Raw genomic sequence first — 21,211 nt, 5'->3', positions numbered from 1 at the left:
CGCATTAATGGCTCTCGGAGTGGATTCTGGGGGAGGAGACGGGAGGAGGAGCCTAAGGTTGGGTTGGGCTCGGGCTCAGAGGTGCTGTGGCCCGGGGGGCGGGGCGGGGGGCGGCAGCGGACCCCGGACCAGGCGTCGCTCCCCGCCAGTGAAGGATGCACCTGCCGCCCGCGCCCGCCCAGGGCGGGGATTGCCTCCGCCCTCCGACCGGCAGTTGGAGGAAAGAGAAAGTGAAAGGGGAACTACAGGCTTGGGCTGAAGAGATCGTGGCGCCATGAAGCCCCTGTCCCTACTCTTCGCTGTGGCTTTGGGTGAGCGAGCCCCGCGCCTCTTTGCCCTGGAACCGAAGGGGGGGCGGGGGAGGGAGCGAAGGGAGGTGACCCCGCCACGCGCCCCTGCAAGTCCATAGAGATCGGGTCACCTGCCCCTGAGCCGCCCCTCAGCGCGCCCCTCTCACCCAGGCTTGGCGAGCGCGGTCTCGGCGGGACCGGCCGTGATCGAGTGCTGGTTCGTGGAGGACGCGGGCGGGGGCCGCCTGGCCAAGAGACCGGCCGCGCTGCTGCTGCGCCAGGGCCCGGGGGCACCGCCGCCCCGGCCGGACCTGGACCCCAAGCTCTACCTCCGAGTGCACGGTGAGTCTTCCCGGACTCGCCTCCACCTCCCCGCCTCAGCTCGCGCGACCTGGAGCCCGGCTCCTCCTCTGTAAAATGAGTCTCTCCCCACCGGGCAGGTGGTGCATTTGAAGTGCCCTGGACACCGCCCTCCCCACCCCTTTCCAAGCAGTGACTACTCTGCACCCTCCCCGCCTCCGCAGACCCTGCGGGCGCCCTGCAGTCGGCCTTCAGGCGGTACCCCGCGAGCGCCCCCGCGCCGCACTGCGAGATGAGCCGCTACGTCCCGCTGCCCGCCCCGGCGAAGTGGGTCAGGGGCCTGGCCCCGGAGCAGAGCTGCCCGCGGGCCCTGGACGGGACTTGGTACACGGTCAGCATGTCCAGCCCGGTCGTCAGCCTCTCCAGCCTCCTGCGACCGCAGTCCGAGTCTCAGCCGGAGCCTGCAGTCATCACCATGGCAACAGGTAGCTGGGGAGAGGAAGTGGGCTGAATGGGTGGATTCTAAGGGTGCAGATCAGCCTGCGACTGCTGTGTAGACTTGAGCGAGTCAGTTCCCCAATAGGAGTTGCTTCCTTATTTGTAAAGCGAGTGGGTCGGCTAAAAGGAAAGTACCTCTGCTGTGTCCCAGCCCTGCCCAGTGAAAACACGACACTCACACACAAACCCCCCCGAGGTCTGGGGCGGGGCTCTGGAGGGAGGCGGGGTTTCCAGGCACCCGACCTTGAGAAAGTTGTAAGGCCTCGTGATTTCGAGGGCCTCAGAGCAGACACTTTCCTCTCCTCCCGGATCGCTATCTCGCTAGGCACCCCCACCTTGGCGGTTCACACGGTGTCAAAATCCAGCCTCGAGCCCCGCCCGTGTCCCCCTCCGGTGCTTCCGCAATCGGCCAAGTGCGGGCTCTCGACCTTTCTGACAGCCCCTTCCCTATGGCGCCTGGGGGTGCGCAGGCTCTTTAGTCACCAGATGGTGTGCTCGAGGGGGTGCAAGGGACAGCGGGGACCAGGCGGTTCCCACTGCAAGCAGCGGACACCTCGGGTGAAGCCCAGCGGCCCACCACTTCGCTGGGGCTCGGAGGGGGAGGGGGCGGGGGAGGGGGGTAAAGCAAGGAGAGGGAAGGTCTGACGGGACACACGGGAGCTCCACACGCTGGCGGCGGAGCGGGGATGTGAGGCCTGCGCTTCCCTCGGTTTTGTGCGATCTTATGTAAACAATACACCCTGACCAGCAGGTCAGCCCCAACCCAGCCCTGCACCTTCCCTCCCAGAACCCCTTCCTTCCCCTCCGCCAGCCGCACTGAGCGAGAATCACCCGCAGGGCCAGGGAAATGGACCCGGCACGACTCCATCCACTCTTGCTCCCCGCACCCCACCTCTGGGCTGGGGCAGGAGCAAACTGCCCGGGCACAATGGCTCTCCGGTGTGGAGGAGTGTCTCCCAGAGCTACTGGTTTCACTGGACTGGGGCGGGAAAGCCCCTTTCTCTGTCTGTTTTTCCAGCCGTAAAATGTGTGCGCTGTTTCCCATCTGCCTTTCCGTTGTTGTGACTATCAAGGGAGCCCCTTTGTTAATTTATTCATTGATTCTATAAATATTTATTAGCACCAAGAACAAATTTAGGGCCTAGTAGTTCCTACAGGCTGCAAATAAGAGTCCTCTTGGGAGTTTCTGAAAAGTACTGTAACCACCCCTGGCCTGCGGGGCCCAGTTGGCTGGAGCGTCATTGTCCAGGGCACCTGGAGGTGGCGGGTTCAGTTCCCCATCAGGGTACATACCTAGGTTGGGGATTCAATTCCCCGGGCCGCTTTGGGAGAGTATGAGAGGCAACAGGTCAATATCTCTCTCTCTCTCTCCCTCTTCCCCCCCCCCTCCCCCAAATCAATTTTTAAAAAGATAAAATATACTGAGTCCCACTCCAGGCAAATTAAATCAGAAGCTCTGGGATGGCCGGTAAGGGTTACAAAGGGGATATGATGTAGATTCTGTTCTCAAGAAGGTTCTTGGCAGGTTTGTCACACACACCACCCCCACCAGGGGGATCCGGGGAGCCAGCAAACGGGGTGTGTGTGAGGGGGCAGGGCATGAAATCTTACCCACCAGAGCGAAAATCTTTCCAGAGTCACCGATCATTGATAATTTTGCTAATATACATTTATACATCTTACCAAATACTTTAAAATGTTTGTTGACAAATGTACTTTATTAGCATACGTTGTATGATATTTAAGTCTCAGTCTTTTAAAATACTGTTATGGAAAATCTCAAAGATACACAACAGTACAGAGAATGGTATAATGAACCCCTACATACCCATCAGCTATTTGTATAGATATTACATTTTATCAAAACCTATCCTCACATCTAATTTTCTCTCTTTTTTAAAAAATTGATTTTGAGAGAGAGAGAGGAAAGGAGAGGGACACAGAGAGAGAAACATTGATGAGAGAAACATCATTGATTGGCTGCCTCCTGCACACCCCACACTGGGCATGTGCCCTGATCAGGAATTGAACCCACGGCCTCTTGGTTCCTGGGTCAACATTCAACCACTGAGTCACGCCAGCCAGGCACTCTTCTCTCTTTTTGAAGTGTTTTAAAGAAGATCCCAGGCATTATATTATTTTACTCATAAGTAATTCAGTCTACGGCCATACCACCCTGAACGCGCCCGATCTCCTCCCCTCCAGTTTTAAATGCTATTGATTTGTGCTTAGTTCTATAGAATTTCCCACATTCTGTATTTGGCCAATTATTTACTCATTGGCTCATTTCCCTTGTTCCTTTTTCTTCATATTTACTATAAATTGTAGTTAGATCTAGAGGCTTAATTAGATTTGCGTTTAAGTGTTTTTCAGTAATCTATTCTCTATATATAAAAGCCTAAGCAACCGAACAACTGTTTGACCAGTCACTATGATGTGCACTGACCACCAGGGGCGGCTCCTGCGTTGAGCATCTTCCCCCTGGTGGTCAGTGTGCATCATAGCGACTGGTCATTCTGGCTTTTATTATATAGGATAACCCTTACTAAAGAGCACTGTTAGATTAAGGGTTAAACTGTGAAACCTCTAGGTTTTGTTATTTATTTTATTTTCTTTTTATTGATTTTAGAGAGAAAGAGGAAGGGAGGGAAAGAGAGAGAGAAACATTGATTAGTTGTTCCACTTATTCATGTGCTCATTGGTTGATTCTTGTATGTGTCCTGACTGGGGATTGAACCTGCAACCTTGGCGTATGGGGACTACACTCTAGCCACGTCAGGACAGGTTTTGTTATTAATCCTGTAGGTTGTTTTCAGCAGTTCAAAAGTCTGGACGACTTTGATAAACTAAGTAACATGGTCTACTTTTTGTATTCTGTTGAACAAAAGCAATCCCATAGGTTAGGAGAAGTTTAACGGTGTAGGCCTCAGAAACTAGAATTGAAAATCACTTACAGATAATCACAAGAGAAAAAAATACTACTTCTACCTGGAGGAGCCAGACATTTCTGGGAGGAAGTAGCAGTGGAACTGGCCTGCGGGACATGGAGTTATTTAGATGTTTGGGAGGAAATGGGGAAGGATCCTTATGACCAAAGCAAGAAAAAATCCCAATGATTAGAGTTTCTAATAGCTAGAGTTTCTAAAGGGATGCTGTGTGGTTGGTTCTTAGGGTGCAAGAGAAGCTGGGAAAGGTAGGTTGGGGGTTGAATTATCAAGTACTCTGAAAGCTGGGCCTCATAGGTGATAGTGAACCATCAGGAGTGGGTGTGTGTGTGTGCATGTGCACCATTTTCCCAAAAAGCCTGTTAATTTTACTTGATTCTTACAAAAGGTAGGCAAGGATCAGATCATTGGACTAATGAAGAAAATACAGATTAGCCAATTTTCCCTAGATACCCAGTTCATGATAGTAATGGAAATAGTAACAGCTAACATTTACCAAGCATTTTCTATATGTCAGGCCCTGTTCTAAGCACTTCATAGATGTAAGGTCACTTACTCCTCTCAGCAGCCATAGGAACTACGCACTGATGTTATCCCCAGTAACAGAAGAAGAAGTCTGAGACAGAGCAATTAGGGAACTTACACACCGCTTGGTAAGAAGCAGGGCTAGAAACTCAACTGGGGCCATCTCGCTCCAGCCATGCCTTTAGTTGTTGGTTTCCAAGGTAGCTGGGACTTTTGAACAGGCAAGTGACTTGTGGCTACGTGCAGAGGGTGAGTTGAAGGAAAGACTGAGGATAGAGACCAGAGGAGGCTATTGTAATTGTCCAAATGTATGTTGATGTGAACTTGAGTTAGAGACGTGAGATCTGCTTGGGAGATAAAACTAGGGCCTGGTGGGGACAGCACATGGCATATATTTGGCGGTTTGCTCATCTGTCTCCCATATTAAGCTGTAAGCAATTTGAGGGCAGAGCTGCCCATCTTGTTCACCAGTCTGTCCTCTACCTTGAATATCCTAGCTGCTCAATAAATACTAGTTGAATGAATGAGAGGAAGGAATCTTGTGACTGCAAGTGTTGATCACCCATTAAGGCAGGGAAGAGGGGCATTGGAGCAGGGTGGGGAAGGTGGCAGATGCTGCTTTGGGCCCTGCTGAGTGGCAGGTGGTTGAGGGTAAGCATAGCAAACGCTTCTGTGGATTTACTGTGTTCCAGGCACTGTGCTAAGTGCCTTTCATATATAGTTGTCTTTGTTATCCAGACCAGGAAATGAATAAATATGGGTAGCCAGGGGATTACGTAATTGAAGCCTCTATACAAACCCCATGAAATCGGTACTAGCATCATCATTACCTTTATCTAGGGGATTAGGAGGCAGAGCCAGGGGGAAGTGACTTAACTGGCCCAAGGCCACACAGGTAGCTTCAGAGTTGGGCTTAACGGGACAGCCAGGCTCTAGGTCAGGCGTCCTCAAACTACGGCCCGCAGGCCACATGTGGGTGTTTTTGCCGTTTTGTTTTTTTACTTCAAAATAAGATATGTGCAGTGTGCATAGGAATTTGTTCATAGTTTTTTTTAAACTATAGTCCGGCCCTCCAACGGTCTGAGGGACAGTGAACTGGCCCCCTGTTTAAAAAGTTTGAGGACCCCTGCTCTAGGTACTTGATCAGGACAGCTGCTTCAGTAGAGCATCGAGGTCTGTGTTCAGGTCTAGGCCAGAACCAGAACCTTCCAGAGTCAGCAAGCACCATAGAATCAAGTCATGACCCATCATTGTCTTTATCAAGAGAGGCCTGTGGGTCTTTATGGTGGTCCATGGAGCTGGACTGGCGCAGGCTGTCAGATGTGCACTCAGATCCATCCCTCTGTTCCCCCCACAAGCTGGTCAAGTGGGCCGTGCTCAGAGCAGCCTGCAAGGGCTACCCTTATGGCCTGCCCTGTTCCTCTCTAGACCTCTGCTCTCCTTCAGCCACACTGAGTCCTCCCCCTTCCTCCCCGGTCCCAGAACAAAGGGGATTTGCAGGGAGGGCTGGGAGGCGGTGTGTCTCAGAAAAGGAGGTGTCTTCTGAGGGACGGGTAAATTGGGGTTGTCATCCCTCTAACTCCATTTCTGTTTTTTCCTCCTTTCCCTCATGCCTCTCCATCTGCCGCCTCTGCCCATCTTCCCAGCCGTGCTGACTGTCGTCACCCACACCCCTACCACTCGAACCCGACTGGGACAGGATGCTCTGCTGGACTTGAGCTTTGCCTACATGCCCCCTACCCCAGAGGCCACTGCATCTCTGGCTCCAGGTCCCCCTCCCTTTGGGCTGGAGTGGCGACGCCAGCACCAGGGTAAGGGGCACCTGCTCCTGGCTGCAACTCCTGGGCTAGATGGGCAAATACCAGCTGCCCGAGATGGGGCAGTGGCATTTGCCGCTTGGGATGATAGTGACCCATGGGGTCCATGGACTGGAAATGGAACGCTCAGGCTACCCGCAGTGCAGCCCCGCCAGGAGGGCGCCTACCTGGCCACCGTACACCTGTCATACCTGCAAGGGCAGGTCACCCTGGAGCTTGCTGTGCAGAGTGAGTTGGGGTCCCCATGGGCACTGGGATTGGAGGGACACCATGATAGGGGGAGGAACAGTGGAGAAGAGAATGCAGGGTGAGTGGGGGGAAATATATTGAGGTCATTGGGAGTCAGAAAGGCAACGGGTGGAGGGTCCCTGGGAATCTGAGGGGATTTGGGGTGAAGGTTCCAAAATCTGAGGGAATAGGGATCCCTTAGAACCGGGGCTTTGACATGAGGAGTCAGGTGACACAACAAAGGGGAAGGAGTGGGGTCACCATCCTGAGAGAAACACCCGCCCCTTAGTTTTAGGGAAGCCAGAGAGCAAACAGGGTTTCTGAGGGAGGACCGTGTAGCTTCATTCCACGCTCTCTTCCTGCTCTCTTCCCAGAGCCCCCCAAAGTGTCCCTGACGCCAGCACCTCTGGTATGGGCTGCCCCTGGGGAGGCACCCCCAGAACTGCTCTGCCTGGTGTCCCACTTCTACCCCGCTGAGGGCCTGAAGGTGGAGTGGGAACTCCGGGGCCCCGACGGCAGCTTTCAGGAGGCCACGGGGCATCGGTGGCTCTCGGCCCTGCACCACCACTCGGACGGCTCCGTCAGCCTGTCGGGCCACCTGCAGCCGGCCCCGGTCACCTCCGCTCAGCATGGGGCCCGCTACGCCTGCCGTGTCCGCCACCCCAGCCTGCCCGCCCTGGGGCGCAGCGCTGAAGTCACTTTGGAGGTGGCAGGTAAGAGCCAAGGGGATTGAGGGGTGGGGTGGTGGGAAGATGCTTGGAGCTCACGCTCACCCCTCCTGCCAGGTCGCTCTGGACCCTCCCTGGAGGATGGCATCGGCCTCTTCCTGTCCGCCTTTCTGCTCCTAGGGCTCCTCAAGGTGCTGTGCTGGGCAGGTGAGTGAGAGCGCCGGGAAGTCACTCCCTGCTTATCCCCGAAGCCGCACACCCACCCTTACTCCCCCCCCTCCATCTCTCCACAGCTGTCTACCTGTCTACTTCCAGGAAGTCAGAGCAGAAGGTAAAAGCGCTCCACCTTTGCCCAATTCTTCCCTTCTCATCCATTCCCTTCCCCCAACTCCTCACCCACGGAGGGAGGCTGCCGGCATGGTGGGCAGAACCCGGCCTTGGAATTCACAGCCCTGGGTTAAAGCCTGCCATCTTGGACAGACTACTTAACCAGCATCTCAGTTATCTGTTTCCTTGGGTGTAGGGATAAAAATAATAATTTAGGCAATGCTGTCCAATAGAAATAGAAAGCAAGCCACATACGTAAATTTAAATAATCTAGTAGTCATATTAAAAGGCGTTGACATGCCCCAGCCGGTTTGGCTCAGTGGATAGAGCGTCGGCCTGTGAACTGAAAGGTCCCAGGTTCAATTCTGGTCAAGGGCACATGCCCGGGTTGTGGGCTCAGTCCCCAGTGGGGGACTTGCAGGAGGCAGCCGATCCATGATTCTCTATCATCATGGATGTTTCTATCTCTCTCCCTCTTCCTTCCTCTCTGAAATCAGTAAAAATATATTTTAAAAAAATAAAAATAAATGTGTATTTCTTAAAAATAAAAAAATAAAAGGTGTGGACATTAAAAAATGTTCAAACCTGTAGAGAATTCTTTAAATCTTACAATAATTTAAAAAAAAAAGTGGATGTAGAGATGAAGGGAGAGACATCAGTTTGTTGATCCACTTATTTAAGCAGTCATTGGCTGGTTCTTGTGTCTTGACCAGAAATTGACCCCGCACCTTTGGCACATCGGGATGATGCGCTAACCAACTGAGCTACCCAGCCAGGGCTGTAGAGTTCATTTGAACCAAACTGCCAATTGTCCGGAAGCCAGGTCTCAAATGCTCCTCAGAACGAGTGTGCAGCTTCTCTTATGCATTTGGAATTAAGGGGGACACAGGAAGATTCCACGAAGGTGGGAGAGCGCAAGGTGGGGACCGGATTACAGCATGGTGAACGGAGCTTATGTGCTTCCTCGAGGGTGGTTACTATTTCGAAGGTGTGTTGACCTAGACCAGGGGTCCTCAAACTTTTTAAACAGGGGCCAGTTCACTGTCCCTCAGACCGTTGGAGAGCCGGACTATAGTTTTAAAAAAACTATGAACAAATTCCTATGCACACTGCACATATCTTATTTTGGAGTAAAAAAACAAAACGGCAAAAACACCCGCATGTGGCCCGCGGGCCGTAGTTTGAGGACGCCTGGGATAGATGCACAGAAGCAACAGACAGGGCTGGCTTACGGCAAAGATCAGCCATTTTCTGAAGAAGTTACATGCCTGGGGTGTGACTACCCCCCGTGACCTGCCCAGTTAGGAATTCATGATCAGATCACCCTGTGAGGCTACTTTCCATATTTTTCATCCAGAAAGGTAAAAAGAAACAGGTAAAGTTGATAATATACTTTATTCCATCTGGTATATCCAAAGTATTATTATTACAACATGTAATCAGGTTAAGAAATTCTATTTTTTTACTGACCTAAGTCTTCAAAAACAGGTGTTTAAACCGTCAGCAAATCTCACTGCAGACTCGCCCTGTTTCAAATGCTCAATAGACACGTGGTGGTGGTGGCTACTGCACTGGACTGCGGCGCCTTCGGGGGCTGCTGGGAGCTTAGAGGAGAGCGCGCGTCTCCTGAAGATAGGAGCGAAAGCACTGGGCACAGGGTCTGCCAGGCAGGAAACGGAATGTTAGCTCCATTTTCCGCCCACCCTCTGCCATGATGGTTTCTTTATCTCTGGGTGAGTCATGCCTGAGCACCTCACCTGGATTTCTAAAACCCCGAATTCCTCACCTCATTTTTACTTCTTTTCCAGAAATCACAGTGAGGGCACTCACCACCATCTGGGGAAGCCACCATCACCTGTCACCTGCTCCTGCTTTGTCTCTCCACTGAGTGGCTGGAAGGGTTTTTTTGTGTGTGTGTGTGTGTGTGTGTTTTCTTCCCACAGACACAGATCCATGGCATTCACCTTCTTAGAGCTTTAGGGCAGCGGTTTCTCACAATTTTTAGTCTCAGGACTTCTTAAAAATTATTAAGGACTCTAAAGAGCTTTTCTTATGTGGGTTACAAACTGCACACATTTATCATAACAGAACTTAAAAATGAGGCAAGTTTAGCCCGGCTGGTATGGCTCAGTGGTTGAGCTTCAACCTATGAACCTAGAGGTCATGGTTCCATTCCTGGTCAGAGCAAATGCCCGGGTTGTGGGCTCAGTCCCCAGTGTGGGGTGTACAGGAGGCAGCCGACCAATGATTCTCATCACTGATGTTTGTCTCTCTCCTCCCTCTCTGAAATCAATAAAAATATATTTTTTAAAAACTGAGGAAAGTTTGAAACAGAAGAATACAGTGCTTGCTTTGGCAGCACATATACTAAAATTGGAACAATACAGAGATTAGCATGGCCCTGAGCAAGGATGACATGCAAATTTGTGAAGTGTTCCATATTTTTTTAAAAAAACAAACAAAACCAGAATACACAAGCACATTCCATTAGGTTTGAAGGCGATCTAAACACACATCATGCAGTTTTTGGAAAACTCCACAGTACTTTCTTTTAATCCTCACCAGATAATATTTTTTCCCATTGAGTTTTAGAGAGGAGAAGGGAGCAGTAGAGACAGAAACATCATTGGTTGCCTTCTGAACACCCCCACCCCCACCGACCTGGGACCTATGGACCCTCCAACAGAGGTACTGGGCCCTTCGGTCAGTCCTCCGGCCAGTGCTCTAACCACTGAGCAACCGGCCAGGCTCCACAGTACAATTTTTAGAGAAAGAGTAGAAAAGGCAAATAACATCTTAGTATTACTGTGAACGTAGTTTTAACTTCGGGTACCCTGTGTGTAGTCTCGGGGACCTCTGGGACAGGGCCACACTCGGAGGACCTGAGCCATTGGAGGACGGTTCCTTCCTTCTGTCCGCCCCCCTCTCGGTCCCAGAGCTCTGCTCCGTCTGCCTGGTCCATCCCCGCTTTCCCTGCGAACCCAGACCAGTCCACCTGGTGCTCCCCGGAGACCCCTTCCCCCAGATGCCGTTCGCCGGGTTCACCGGCATGTCCCCGCCCGGACTCCGCTCCTGCCCACTGCTGTGGCCCCGCTGGCCCTGCGCCCGGCGCCCACCGGAGGGCGCTCGGACATCAGTGCTTTCTTTCCGGCCTGAACGTCCGAAGGCTCGCGGGCCAACCCTCCCTGCAGGCGGCGGCGGCTGGGCTTGGGAAGCTCCGCGGGCGGGCGCGGGGGCTGATCGGGTGGAATAAAGTTGTTCCTTCCAACCACCTGTGGTCCTGCCCAATGACTCCGACCTCCTCACGACGCCCAGCCCCCGGGGGTCGGGCGCCCCGCGCGGCAGGGTCCCCCGTGCCCCAGGCGGAGGTCCCGGCCGGCCGCCCGCCGGAAGCGTCCGGCGCCCCCTGGAAGCGGAGGGACGGCTTCCGGCGGGAAGGCGGGCTCCGAGGGCTCTTGGGAAACCCCGGAGTGGACTGCGGCCGCTACACGCGTGGGCGGGGTGGGGAGTGCAGCCCCGCGGGGCGGATAACGGTCCCACCCGCGGGAATCAGTCTCGTGGGGGCAAGGGAGACGTCCCGGCCTGCTCCTGGGTCCCCGGGCTGGAGGCTGGGAGCCACCCCCATTCTGTGAGGGCGACGGGGCCCCAGCGTGCCGGAGCCGGGGCTGGGGAGGGGCGCGGAGGGCCGCGGAGCTGGGGCCGGGCTCCCGGTCCCGGCCGCCGGGCGCCCGGCGCTCCCCCAGCCCGCGGCCCTGGCTCCTGTCCTCACTTCCTTCCCTTTTTGGCTCCGGCGCTCGGAGCGGGCGGACGTAGGGGAGAGCGGAAAGGGCGGGAGGGCCGGAGCCGGCGGGGGAGCCGGGGGGTGCGGAAAAGCCGGGGAGGGGACTCGGCCGGGGACCGGAGACCGACGGGAACAGCGGCCCGGGACCCGCGCAGTCCCCACCCGTCCCGAGCAGGTCAGAGCCAGGGCACCCGGTGACCCTGCCTGTTTCCGCACTCTGACCCCCTCACCCCCCAGTGCGCCAGGGCCGGCCACAGGGCGCCCTCATCGCCCCCTCCCCAGCCTCCTACGGACTTCCGTCGGGTCACCTGGGCTCCCCCCGCGTCCCTGCCCGCTGCCCGGCGCCCACCTGACCACCGCCCGCCCCTGTCTCCCCAGGCGCCCCCATGGCCCGACCCTGCTGACGCCTCGGCCATGCTCCCGCGGCCCCTGCGGCTGCTTTGGGACACGAGCCCCCCCGGGGGAGTGGTGCTGAGCAGCTTCCGGAGCCGAGACCCCGAAGAGGGTGGGGGCCCAAGTGGCCGGGGCGTGGGCGAGGGGCAGGAGGAAGAGGAGGAGGAAGAAGACGAGGTGAGGTGCGGGTGGTGGGAGGTTGGGGGGGCTGTATTCCGGAGACTCCACCTTTCTCTCGCCGTCTGTCCCTGTATTTCCTCCTCCCTGCCTCAGTTGTTTCCGCTCCTCTGCGATCTGCGCGTCCCCCCGCCGCGGGGAGTCCGGCGTTTCTGGGGTTCTCGGTGGCAGGACGCAGGGCCGCCCGCAGGAACCTGCCCGGTCCTGCCAGGAGCGTCGGGCTGGCTGCGCCCGGGTCCCGGGCCCCTCGGCCTCCGCCTGAGTGTCGGCCTCTTCGGGCTCGAGTTTTGGTCCCTGTCTCCCTCCTGGTATTTGTTTGGCAGGGAGGGGTTTGTTTCCACGGTAACCGCTCCTCGGACTCTGGGATTGGGGAGGGAGCCCTTCGATTTCGTGACCCCTCCCCCTCTCCCGCCGGGCGCTGGGTGGCGGCGGGAAACCAAGGTTTTTGGATCCTGGAGGGACGGTCCCCGGCTGAGCCGGGTAGCGCCTGCCCTCCCCCGGGGCTGAGTGGTGCCTGGGAGCGGGGTGGGGGCCTTCCGAGGGGCCAGACATTGGATTTGGGGCCCGGAGGCTCTGGACTCCAGGGTCCAGGGCTGGGCGAGGGCAGAGTGACTGGCAGGGCTGGTTTTTCGGGATCGGTTGGGGGAGGGGCTGTAGCCACGTGACTCTAGAGTCTACCGTCCCCCCCGCCCCCCATCATCCCCACTTCCCCTTCTCCTTCCTGTGCTGGGATGAGAGCCGCCACCTTGAGGGGGGTCTCTAGGGACCAGAGGAAAGGGGCCTGAGGGGGGAGACTAGCTTAGGGCTGGGCCAGTTCCTCGGGGGAGGGCGGAGCGCGAGGCTGTGCCTGTGACTGAGCTTTCAGCTTCTCAAGGTCTCGCTTCTGGCTTTCTGTCTCTCAGTTCCCCTCCTACGCTTTGCACCCTGCTTCTCTGCTGGGTTGGGGTTCAGCTCTGGGGGGAAGGGGCTCCGGTGATCAGGGTTCCTGCATTCCACCTGCTCCCCCACCGCAAACCCCTAGACTCCACCGGGCCCTGAGGCGGTTTGGGTGGGGCTGTCTGGGCCCCAGTGGGGGAGACCTGGGGTCACCAGCACCCCCAACCCCTCGTACTCGATGGTACTATCCCCCGCCCTCACAGGTGAGGGGTGAGAGGGAGGAGGGTGAGGGCTGGGGGCAGTGGGTGAGAGGGCCTGTCTGACGCCCTTCCTTACTCCTGCAGGCCCCTGTGTCTGTCCGGGATGAGGAAGAGGATGGTGCCACCTTTACTGTCACAAGCCGCCAGTATCGGTCTCTTGATCCCCTGGTGAGAACCCATTACCCCCAGAAGGGCCAACTTTCTGGCCGGAGTGCTAGGTTGATCTGGACTCCGTTGGTCAATCTTTTGCCCTCTCTGGATCTGAGCCTGGGTTATCGTCTAGGTCCGGGGCTTTTCCCAGAAACCTAGGGCAGAGTTGAAGAAAGGGGCAGTGCTGAGCCCTCTCTCTCCCCAGGCCCCGACACCGCCCCCGCGTTCCTCCCGAAGGCTCCGAGCTGGCACCCTGGAGGCTCTGGTCAGACACCTGCTGGATGTCCGGACATCAGGGGCTGATGTGACCTTCACAGCAACCTTCCTGGCCACCCACCGGGCCTTCACCTCCACGCCTGCTCTGCTCGGGCTTATGGCTGACAGGTCAGGGTGGTAGGGACCAAGGGTCATAGAGGGGTTGGACTTCCTAAAGCCAGAATATCCGACCAAAATGGTCAAAGCCACTGGGGGCTGGGAAACCAGACGGGATCTTCCTCCCCCAGGCTGGAAGCCCTGGAGTCTCATCCTGCTGATGAACTAGAGAGGACAAAAGGGTGAGTGACCCCTAGTTCTCAGCCTCCAAGTCCCCTCTGCCCAAGCTGCAGCTTGACATCTGACCCTTGGCTGATCCCCCTTCTCCCAGGGTAGCCATCTCTGTGCTGTCAACCTGGCTGGCCTCTCACCCTGAGGATTTTGGCTCTGAGGTCAAGGGTCAGCTTGACCGGCTTGAGAGCTTCTTGCTTCGGACAGGGTATGCAGCAGGGGAGGGTGTTGGGGGGGACAGCGCTGACCTCATCCGAAACCTCAGGTCCCGGGTGGACCCCCAGGCCCCCGACCTTCCTAAGCCCCTGGCCCTCCCCGGCGATCCCCCTGCTGACCCCACGGATGTCCTGGTGTTCCTCGCTGACCACTTGGCCGAACAGCTGACCCTGCTCGATGCGGTGAGACCCTGACCTGTGACCCCCACGCCTATGCCCCCTTACTAACCTTCCCCTGACTCCGGATCCTTTCCTTGCTTCCAGCCCTTCCCCGCCTCCTCTGCCCACCCAGTGTGACCTTCCCCGCTTCCTCTGCCCACCCAGTGTGACCTTCCCCGCTTCCTCTGCCCACCCAGTGTGACCTTCCCCGCTTCCCCTTGGTTGTTACCCTTCAAATCCTGTGCCCTTTGGGTCCCTTGGCCACCTGAGATCCTCACACCCCTAGTATTGGAAGGCTGGTTCTCTTGACTATGAACTTTAACCTCTGACCTCTTCCCCACAGGAGCTGTTTCTCAATCTGGTTCCCTCTCAGTGCCTGGGGGGCCTATGGGGTCACAGAGACCGGCCAGGACATTCTCACCTCTGCCCATCTGTGCGAGCTACCGTCACACAGTTCAACAAGGTGGCAGGGGCAGTGGTCAGCTCTGTCCTGGGGGCCATCTCAACTGGAGAGGAGCCTGGGGAGGTGACCATACGGCCACTGCGTCCGCCCCAGCGGGCCCGGCTTCTGGAGAAGTGGATCCGAGTGGCAGAGGTAAGAGAGGAGATCGGCCCTGTTGGGGACCGTGGTGTGGAGAGAGATCCCACAGCTGTGGCCTCCCCCTGTGACCCCACAGGAGTGTCGTGTACTCAGGAACTTCTCTTCCGTGTATGCCGTGGTGTCGGCCCTGCAGTCCAGCCCCATCCACAGGCTTCGGGCAGCCTGGGGGGAAGCAGCCAGGTGGGGAGGATGGGGCCCTGGGCTGGGCTGAGGGCTGGAGAGGGTGCTGAGCGCTGGTCCTCAACCTGCTGCCCTCCATCCCCCAGGGACAGCCTCAGGGTCTTCTCCAGCCTCTGCCAGATTTTCTCCGAGGAGGATAATTATTCCCAGAGCCGGGAGCTGCTCCTGCGGGTGAGGCCCTGTTCCCTGGCCTTCCTAGCCATCCCTGCGCCTCCCCACCCTCATTTCTCCTTGTTCTGTCACCCCCAGGAGGTGAAAGTGCAGCCCTCTCTGGAGCCAAATTCCAAGAAGGCCCCGAAGCCTGGCTCCCGGGGTGGGGTGAGTGCCTGGGGGTGGTTGTGAAGGAGTAAGGAGAGTGTGTTGGGGGTGCAGTCAGAGGGTGGGAAAAGGCACAGCGGGGTGAGGACAATTCCCTTTGTCCTCTGAGGCTTGGGATGGGGAAGTGCAAGGGCGGGAGCCCTCTGGTCAGGGCACGGGTGCCTGACTGACCTCTGGCCTCAGGGTGTGGTCCCATACCTTGGCACCTTCTTGAAGGACCTGGTGATGCTGGATGCAGCCTCCAAGGATGAGCTTGAGGTCAGTGGTGTGTGCGGTGGAATGCTAGAACAGGGGCTCAGGGCCAAACAGACCGCCCTCCAGGGAGGTGCTCAGGCAGGAGCGCTGGGGCCGCACCAGGGCTCGGGCCCGAGCGCCAGGGTTCTGGTTCTGTCGCTTTGGGGAGCTGCGTAGCCTTGTGCCCGAGTGACCTGCGAATGGGAAACCAGTGACAGTGCCTACGTCTGTTAGGAGGGTAAACGCACTCCTCCTTGGCCAGTGCGTAGGACGTGCCTGGAACTTAAGCATACACAGACTTGGTTAAACGATTGAATACTGGAACTTCGGGCAAGTTCCTAATCCTCTCTGAGCCCTAATTTTCTCTTCAGTAAAGTGCACAGTTTCTAACCTGAGATACTCAATTTAGAGGGTAAGGAAGAGTGCTTAGGGAATGACAGATGGGGGGGGGGGGGTTGTCAGAGAGGTGCCTGTATTTGGGAGGAGTGTAATCTCTCTGACAGGGTTGGACTCACCCCACCCCTTTATTCTTGCAGAATGGATACATCAATTTTGACAAGCGGAGGAAGGTGAGGGGATGCTTGGCTGGGTGTTAGATATCCCTAGCCACGTCCCAGGAAGGGGAGAAGGGAGGAGGGGAAAGCCGGGATCCCTGAGTTTTGGCTCCTACAGTCTGAGGGTCCCTTCCTAGGAGTTTGCTGTCCTTTCTGAGCTGCAGCGGCTCCAGAATGAATGTCGTGGCTATGACCTCCGACCCGACCCTGACATCCAGCAGTGGTTACAGGGGCTCCGGCCACTGACAGAGGCCCAGAGGTGACTTGCTGGGTGAGGTTGGGACTTCAGGGCTCAGGCCGGGTATGGGGATCACGTGTCACATCCTGACCTCTGCCCATTGTCCTTTTCCCCAGCCATCGAGTGTCCTGCGAGGTGGAGCCACCTGGTACTGGTGACCCTCCTGCCCCTCGAGTGCTTCGGCCTACGCTGGTCATCTCGCAGTGGACAGAGTGAGGGAGTCGTGGCTGGGGGGTAGTCTCTTGGGGACTTGCCTTCTTCCTCTGACCCTCCCAATCCCCTGCCACTCCAGGGTTCTTGGCTCTGTTGGGGGTCCCACCCCGCTTGTCTCCTGGGACCGGCCCAATGTTGGGGGAGATGAGGTGTCTGGAAACCCTGCTCCTCTGTTGACTCGCCTGGCCCAGGTGAGCTCTGCTCCTGACCTCTGACCTCAACACTGACCCCCCCCCCCCGACTCTTGTGTATGTTTCTTCCTTGACCTCCCTGCCTTCACACCAGTCCCCCATGTTGTTTGCCCCCAGCACATGAAGTGGCCATCTGTGTCATCTCTGGACTCCGCCCTGGAAAGCACTCCATCCCTGCACAGTCCGGCGGGCCCCAGCCACCTCTCCCCGCCAGCATCCTCTCCTAGGCCTTCTCGAGGTCACCGCCGTTCAGCTTCCTGTGGTTCCCCACTCAGTGGGGGTGCAGAAGGGGCCTCCAGGGGGCCTGCATCCGGGGGAGGGGGCTCGGGGCCGGGGGCTTCTGATTGTCGAATAATCCGAGTCCAGATGGAGCTGGGGGAAGATGGCAGTGTCTACAAGAGCATCTTGGTGAGGGGCCGTGGGCTGGGAGGTGGGGGTTCGGATGGTGCTTTGTGGGATCATAGTCTTAGGTTTAAACCCAATGGGAGGTAGTTTTAATTCTGACCGTTCTATTTAAAGCATTGTTAGCTGCGGCACCTGAACTTTTGGTGGCCTGTTAGATTTTTAGAACAAACGGCAGTTGTCCCCACAGGGAAGCAGCCCTGTCACTGGGCACGTGAGTTGGCCTGCGGAGGAGCGGGGGCCACCACATTGGGTTTCCCTGTTCACTCTGAAGTATTGGAGTGGCTGTGGTTAGAGCAGTGTTCCCAACCTTTTTTGGCCACGCCCCACCTAAGCATCTCTAAATCCTGATGCCCCCTCCCCCGTGACACAGAGTTCTTATTATTCAAAAAGTGAACTCCTAGTCATGTGGAGGAAGCCTAAAAGGCCATTAACTCGGTCTAAACAAGCTTCCAAAGAACATGGCATCCGTGAAAGAGAAAAAAGAACGAAAGGACAGCTGAAGTACTGAGGAAGAAATCACTAAGAAATTGTTAAAAAAGAATATGAAGTGATATGAAAAAATGGCAGTTTCAAAACATGTAATAAGAGAACTGAAATGCATGTCACTATATATTTATATACTGTATATGAGGCTCCTAGAACCATAAGAAATGCAAAAAGTCACTGTTAATAACTCATTCTCGAAATGCCCCCCCTGTGGGGCATGTGCCCCATGTTGGGAACCACTGGGTTAGAAGATTGGTCATCGCACCAAAGGGTCAGGGGTTCGATTCCTGGTCAAGGGCACGTACCTGGGTTGCAGATTTGATCCCCAGCCCCAGTTGGGGTGTGTGCAGGAGGCAACTAATCAATGTGTCTCTCTCACATCGATGTCTCTCTCTCCCCTTCCACTCTCAAAAAATATATATATATATATGTATGTATATAGGACACGGGTAACCTTTTTTGGTTGGGGGATCAGTGGCTGGGGTTGGAAGGACAGGAAGCAGAGGTCATTCTGGCCAATTTATTGTTATTTTGGTTTCCTGTCCTGCCAGGTGACAAGCCAGGACAAGGCTCCAAGTATCATCAGTCGTGTCCTTAAGAAAAACAATCGTGATTCTGCAGTGGCTTCGGAGTATGAGCTAGTGCAGCTGCTGCCAGGGGAGCGAGGTCAGAGACGGGGGAGGAGAGTGGTGCCATCAGTGGGAATGCGTCTATGTCCAGGTGGTTATTGGGGGAACAGCTGTGTTTGAGCTTGACACCTCCTCTCTGAACCTGCAGAGCTGTCCATCCCACCCTCCGCCAATGTCTTCTATGCTATGGACAGAGCTTCACACGATTTCCTCCTGCGGCAGCGGCGAAGGTCCTCTACTGCTACACCTGGCCTTGCCAGCGGCCCCTCTGCCTCAGGAACTCCCCCGAGTGAGGGAGGAGGGGGTTCCTTTCCCAGGATCAAGGCCACAGGACGCAAGATAGCCCGGGCACTGTTCTGAGGAGGAAGCTCTTGGCTCACAGAACTCTTGATGACCACACCAGATGTGGTAGCCATGCTGAATGGTGGCAGTTACATTGCATTGGGAAGAAACCCAGAAAGGTGGCCGACTACCCTGGGGCAGTGAAGTGCCACTGGTTTGTCAGACAGCCGAGATCCCGCCCTGTGGGAACTGGTAATGAAGTTGGATACCTGTATAACCCCCTTTTCCATGAATGTAGCACGTGGCCATGCCATAGCATGCCAAGGGCCAAGAGAAGGCCTAAAAGGGGAGAAGAAAGACCTAGAGGCTCTGAGTCCCAGGAAGAGAGGATGGCAAGAAGTAGGTTCCTGTTCTGGGGGTTCCTGTCACTGTGACAACACTAATAAACCAAACACTACCTGAATTCTACTCCCCTGTCCTGGCAGTGTATGAACCAGCTGCTGGGAGTGGGTGGGGAGCTGGTTGGAATTTAGATTCCATGGAACAGGAAGGGACCCAACGTTTTCTATCCCAATGAAGATCTGAAAGTGGAGTCCTGCCGGAAAACCATGTCCTCAGAATTCTGGTTTATTCCTCCCTAGCAACCTCTCCATCCCTGGTCCCTTTATTTGCTCTTAAATTTTTCTCCTTAGTTGTCATAGATCCATGTCAAGTACTAGCCGCCCAGTTAAAGTGATCAGAATGAAGAACTCCCTGGCTGCAAATTTGTAAGAAACAATTTTAGGACAAAGACATGAAGAACTTTGTGGGCAATGTACAAACTTGGAGGACTTAGAACATCACAAAGTATGTGCTAGGATTTAAATCAGTCCAAGCTACATTCAAACAAATTCTAAGAGACTAAAAAGAACTAAGATGCTGAGGCTACTTGGGAGGATAAGAAATCCTAGTACTGAGGTCCCCCTTTCTTCCTGGGGTCTCAGATGAGAGGACTGAATTAAACTCATCTTCCCAACAAGGGTTGCATTGTAAATGCCCTCATGTTTCCTAAAGGGCATGCCAACCAAGCTAAGTGTTTTATCTACAGATGAGGCTTGAGATAGTCTCAAAAAAGGATGGATGACTCACAGATTCCAGTTGCAAGAATTTGGACTTGACGTAACAGGTGGTGTATATACATTAGGTGGAAGGGGCTGGGATAATGGATGAAGACAATTATGACAGAAGTGGCTGGTCAAACAGCCAGGTGTTTTCACATTTTATTAGCTACAGTATAGACCCTAGAGCTGCCTGGGTTCCCCTGCCCCCCAACCATAGGGTCAGGCCTTGCCAGGAGCCCCTGCCTTTGCCGCCTGGGCCCGCTGGAACTCCTGCTGCAGCTGAGCAAGGGTCTCCCTCTGTTGCTCTGACTGCTGCTCGAGGTCCCGGAGCTGGGATTCGTATCGCTTACTGAGAAGAGGCAAGAGAGACAAGCAAATCAGTTAGGGAGACTTACTGAGGATGCTGAAGGCAAGAAAGATCAGTGGACAACTTGAGATCTAGGGCAGGGAGGGGAAGAGGTTAAAGGGGAAGGGGTTGGAGGAAGTGGACAATTGAGCTGCTCTAGAGCTCCTCAGTGGTTCCCAACACCTCTCCTCCGGTGGTGTCAGGCGCATCAGGGTGGGGGACAAAGACTCACATTTCAGCTGTGATATAGTCCAGTCTCTTCCCTACTGTGGCCCGAGCCTCCCCCAGCTCCTGTTTGACCAGCACGGGACCCAGAAGTTTAAAGACCACGTTGGACCCATCCAGCAAGGCCAGTTCCTGGTGGAGGCGTGGGGCACATAACGTCAGAATCCTTGCCAGTACAGCCCCCTCCCTCCTTGCCCCACAAATCCCAATCTCACCTCCTTCACGATATTATTTTCTGTTAGTTGTGCTTCAAGCTTCTGCCGCCCTGACATGGATTTACTCAAGTCTAGGGGTGGGGGAGTGTGGGTGGCAGGAAAGACTTTATTAGAGAAAACACAAGTGCTACCAGACCCCACAATCCTAGTCAGAAGAAGATGGAGGTGGGGAGGCAGTCAAGGATGGGGCGGCGCGTCCGGGGGGTGGGGGTGGGTAAGAAAACACGACCTTAGTATGGCTTTGGGTTCGGAGTGCAGGGATCGGGGGAAGCTGCGCCGACCCTCTCCCTTACCCTTCTGCAGCTGCTGGTATTTCTCCACTTCTCCCTGTAGCTTCTTCTGGATCAGCTCAGCCATGGCGGCGGCGAGCCGGCGGGAGAGGGGCGCTGGGTGTCTCACTCTGGAAGGCCCCCGAGCTCCCGGTAAGGCCTGGCTTGCGGAGATGACAGCACTCTTGAGCGGCGGCCTCTCGGGGCACAGCAGCTTCTCCCGTTCGTATCCACACGGCCCAGGCCGTAGGGGGTGGCAGTTGAAACGAGACCCCAAACCGAAACCCTGCCTCACTCGTTCTCCCTTCAGTAATTATAAACCCGGAAGTAAACAAAGAATGCTGGGAATGCTACCATCTGATGCTTGCCGGGAATTGTAGTTCAGACGCGTTTAATAAGCGGCATTCTGCTAAAAATACAAATTTTGAAGATTCCAGGAAAGATGGAGACGCGAAGATGGAAAAATCAACCGCACCGTTTCTTGGGACCTGGTCCCGGACTTGCCTTTCTTTCGTTACTCGTGCATAAGCAGCCACTCGGAGGAGCGGGACCAAGGTCCGCCTGGCCCCTTAA

At 55.6% G+C, this 21,211-nt stretch overlaps 3 protein-coding genes, 1 long non-coding RNA gene and 1 other non-coding gene across 6 annotated transcripts; 3 read left to right on the top strand and 2 right to left on the bottom strand.

The window, feature by feature from the left end:
* Positions 1-104: 104 nt before the first annotated feature.
* On the top strand, positions 105-9,519 carry TAPBP (TAP binding protein). The gene is made up of 8 exons (XM_028137034.2): positions 105-311; positions 462-632; positions 815-1,075; positions 6,205-6,603; positions 6,978-7,316; positions 7,389-7,478; positions 7,565-7,602; positions 9,407-9,519. Exons 1-8 carry the CDS (start codon positions 275-277, stop codon positions 9,416-9,418), a joined length of 1,347 nt encoding a protein of 448 aa, XP_027992835.2. The 5' UTR covers positions 105-274; the 3' UTR covers positions 9,419-9,519.
* On the bottom strand, positions 8,975-12,270 carry LOC129150626 (uncharacterized). Its single transcript, XR_008557345.1, has 2 exons — positions 12,001-12,270; positions 8,975-9,258 (listed from the first exon to the last, which is right to left on the bottom strand). It is a non-coding gene; the product is annotated as an uncharacterized LOC129150626 (long non-coding RNA).
* On the top strand, positions 9,942-10,044 carry LOC114229162 (U6 spliceosomal RNA). The gene has a single exon (XR_003615253.1). It is a non-coding gene; the product is annotated as a U6 spliceosomal RNA (small nuclear RNA).
* On the top strand, positions 11,330-18,951 carry RGL2 (ral guanine nucleotide dissociation stimulator like 2). Of its 2 annotated transcripts, XM_054722593.1 has the most exons (19): positions 11,331-11,554; positions 11,758-11,949; positions 13,170-13,253; positions 13,441-13,619; positions 13,739-13,789; positions 13,879-13,986; positions 14,044-14,176; positions 14,496-14,747; positions 14,830-14,933; positions 15,020-15,104; positions 15,183-15,251; positions 15,435-15,509; positions 16,022-16,054; positions 16,177-16,298; positions 16,394-16,489; positions 16,570-16,681; positions 16,799-17,089; positions 18,124-18,238; positions 18,350-18,951. In XM_054722593.1, exons 2-19 carry the CDS (start codon positions 11,794-11,796, stop codon positions 18,559-18,561), a joined length of 2,277 nt encoding a protein of 758 aa, XP_054578568.1. In that variant the 5' UTR covers positions 11,331-11,554; positions 11,758-11,793; the 3' UTR covers positions 18,562-18,951. The 2 variants fall into 2 exon arrangements, with proteins under 2 accessions (XP_008158286.2, XP_054578568.1); XM_008160064.3 differs by having other exon boundaries at positions 11,330-11,554; positions 13,879-14,176.
* Positions 18,952-19,710: 759 nt separating this feature from the next.
* Positions 19,711-21,201, bottom strand: PFDN6 (prefoldin subunit 6). Its single transcript, XM_008160066.3, has 4 exons — positions 20,663-21,201; positions 20,370-20,440; positions 20,162-20,286; positions 19,711-19,932 (listed from the first exon to the last, which is right to left on the bottom strand). The coding sequence occupies exons 1-4, from the start codon at positions 20,724-20,726 to the stop codon at positions 19,803-19,805; spliced, it is 390 nt and encodes a 129-aa protein (XP_008158288.1). The 5' UTR covers positions 20,727-21,201; the 3' UTR covers positions 19,711-19,802.
* Positions 21,202-21,211: the final 10 nt, after the last annotated feature.

This window comes from Eptesicus fuscus, chromosome 10, assembly GCF_027574615.1.
Source record: "Eptesicus fuscus isolate TK198812 chromosome 10, DD_ASM_mEF_20220401, whole genome shotgun sequence".
NCBI classification, from domain to species: Eukaryota; Metazoa; Chordata; class Mammalia; order Chiroptera; family Vespertilionidae; genus Eptesicus; species Eptesicus fuscus.
The sequence above is the reverse complement of the archived record's forward strand: the minus strand, read 5'-3'. Positions and strand labels throughout refer to the sequence as shown.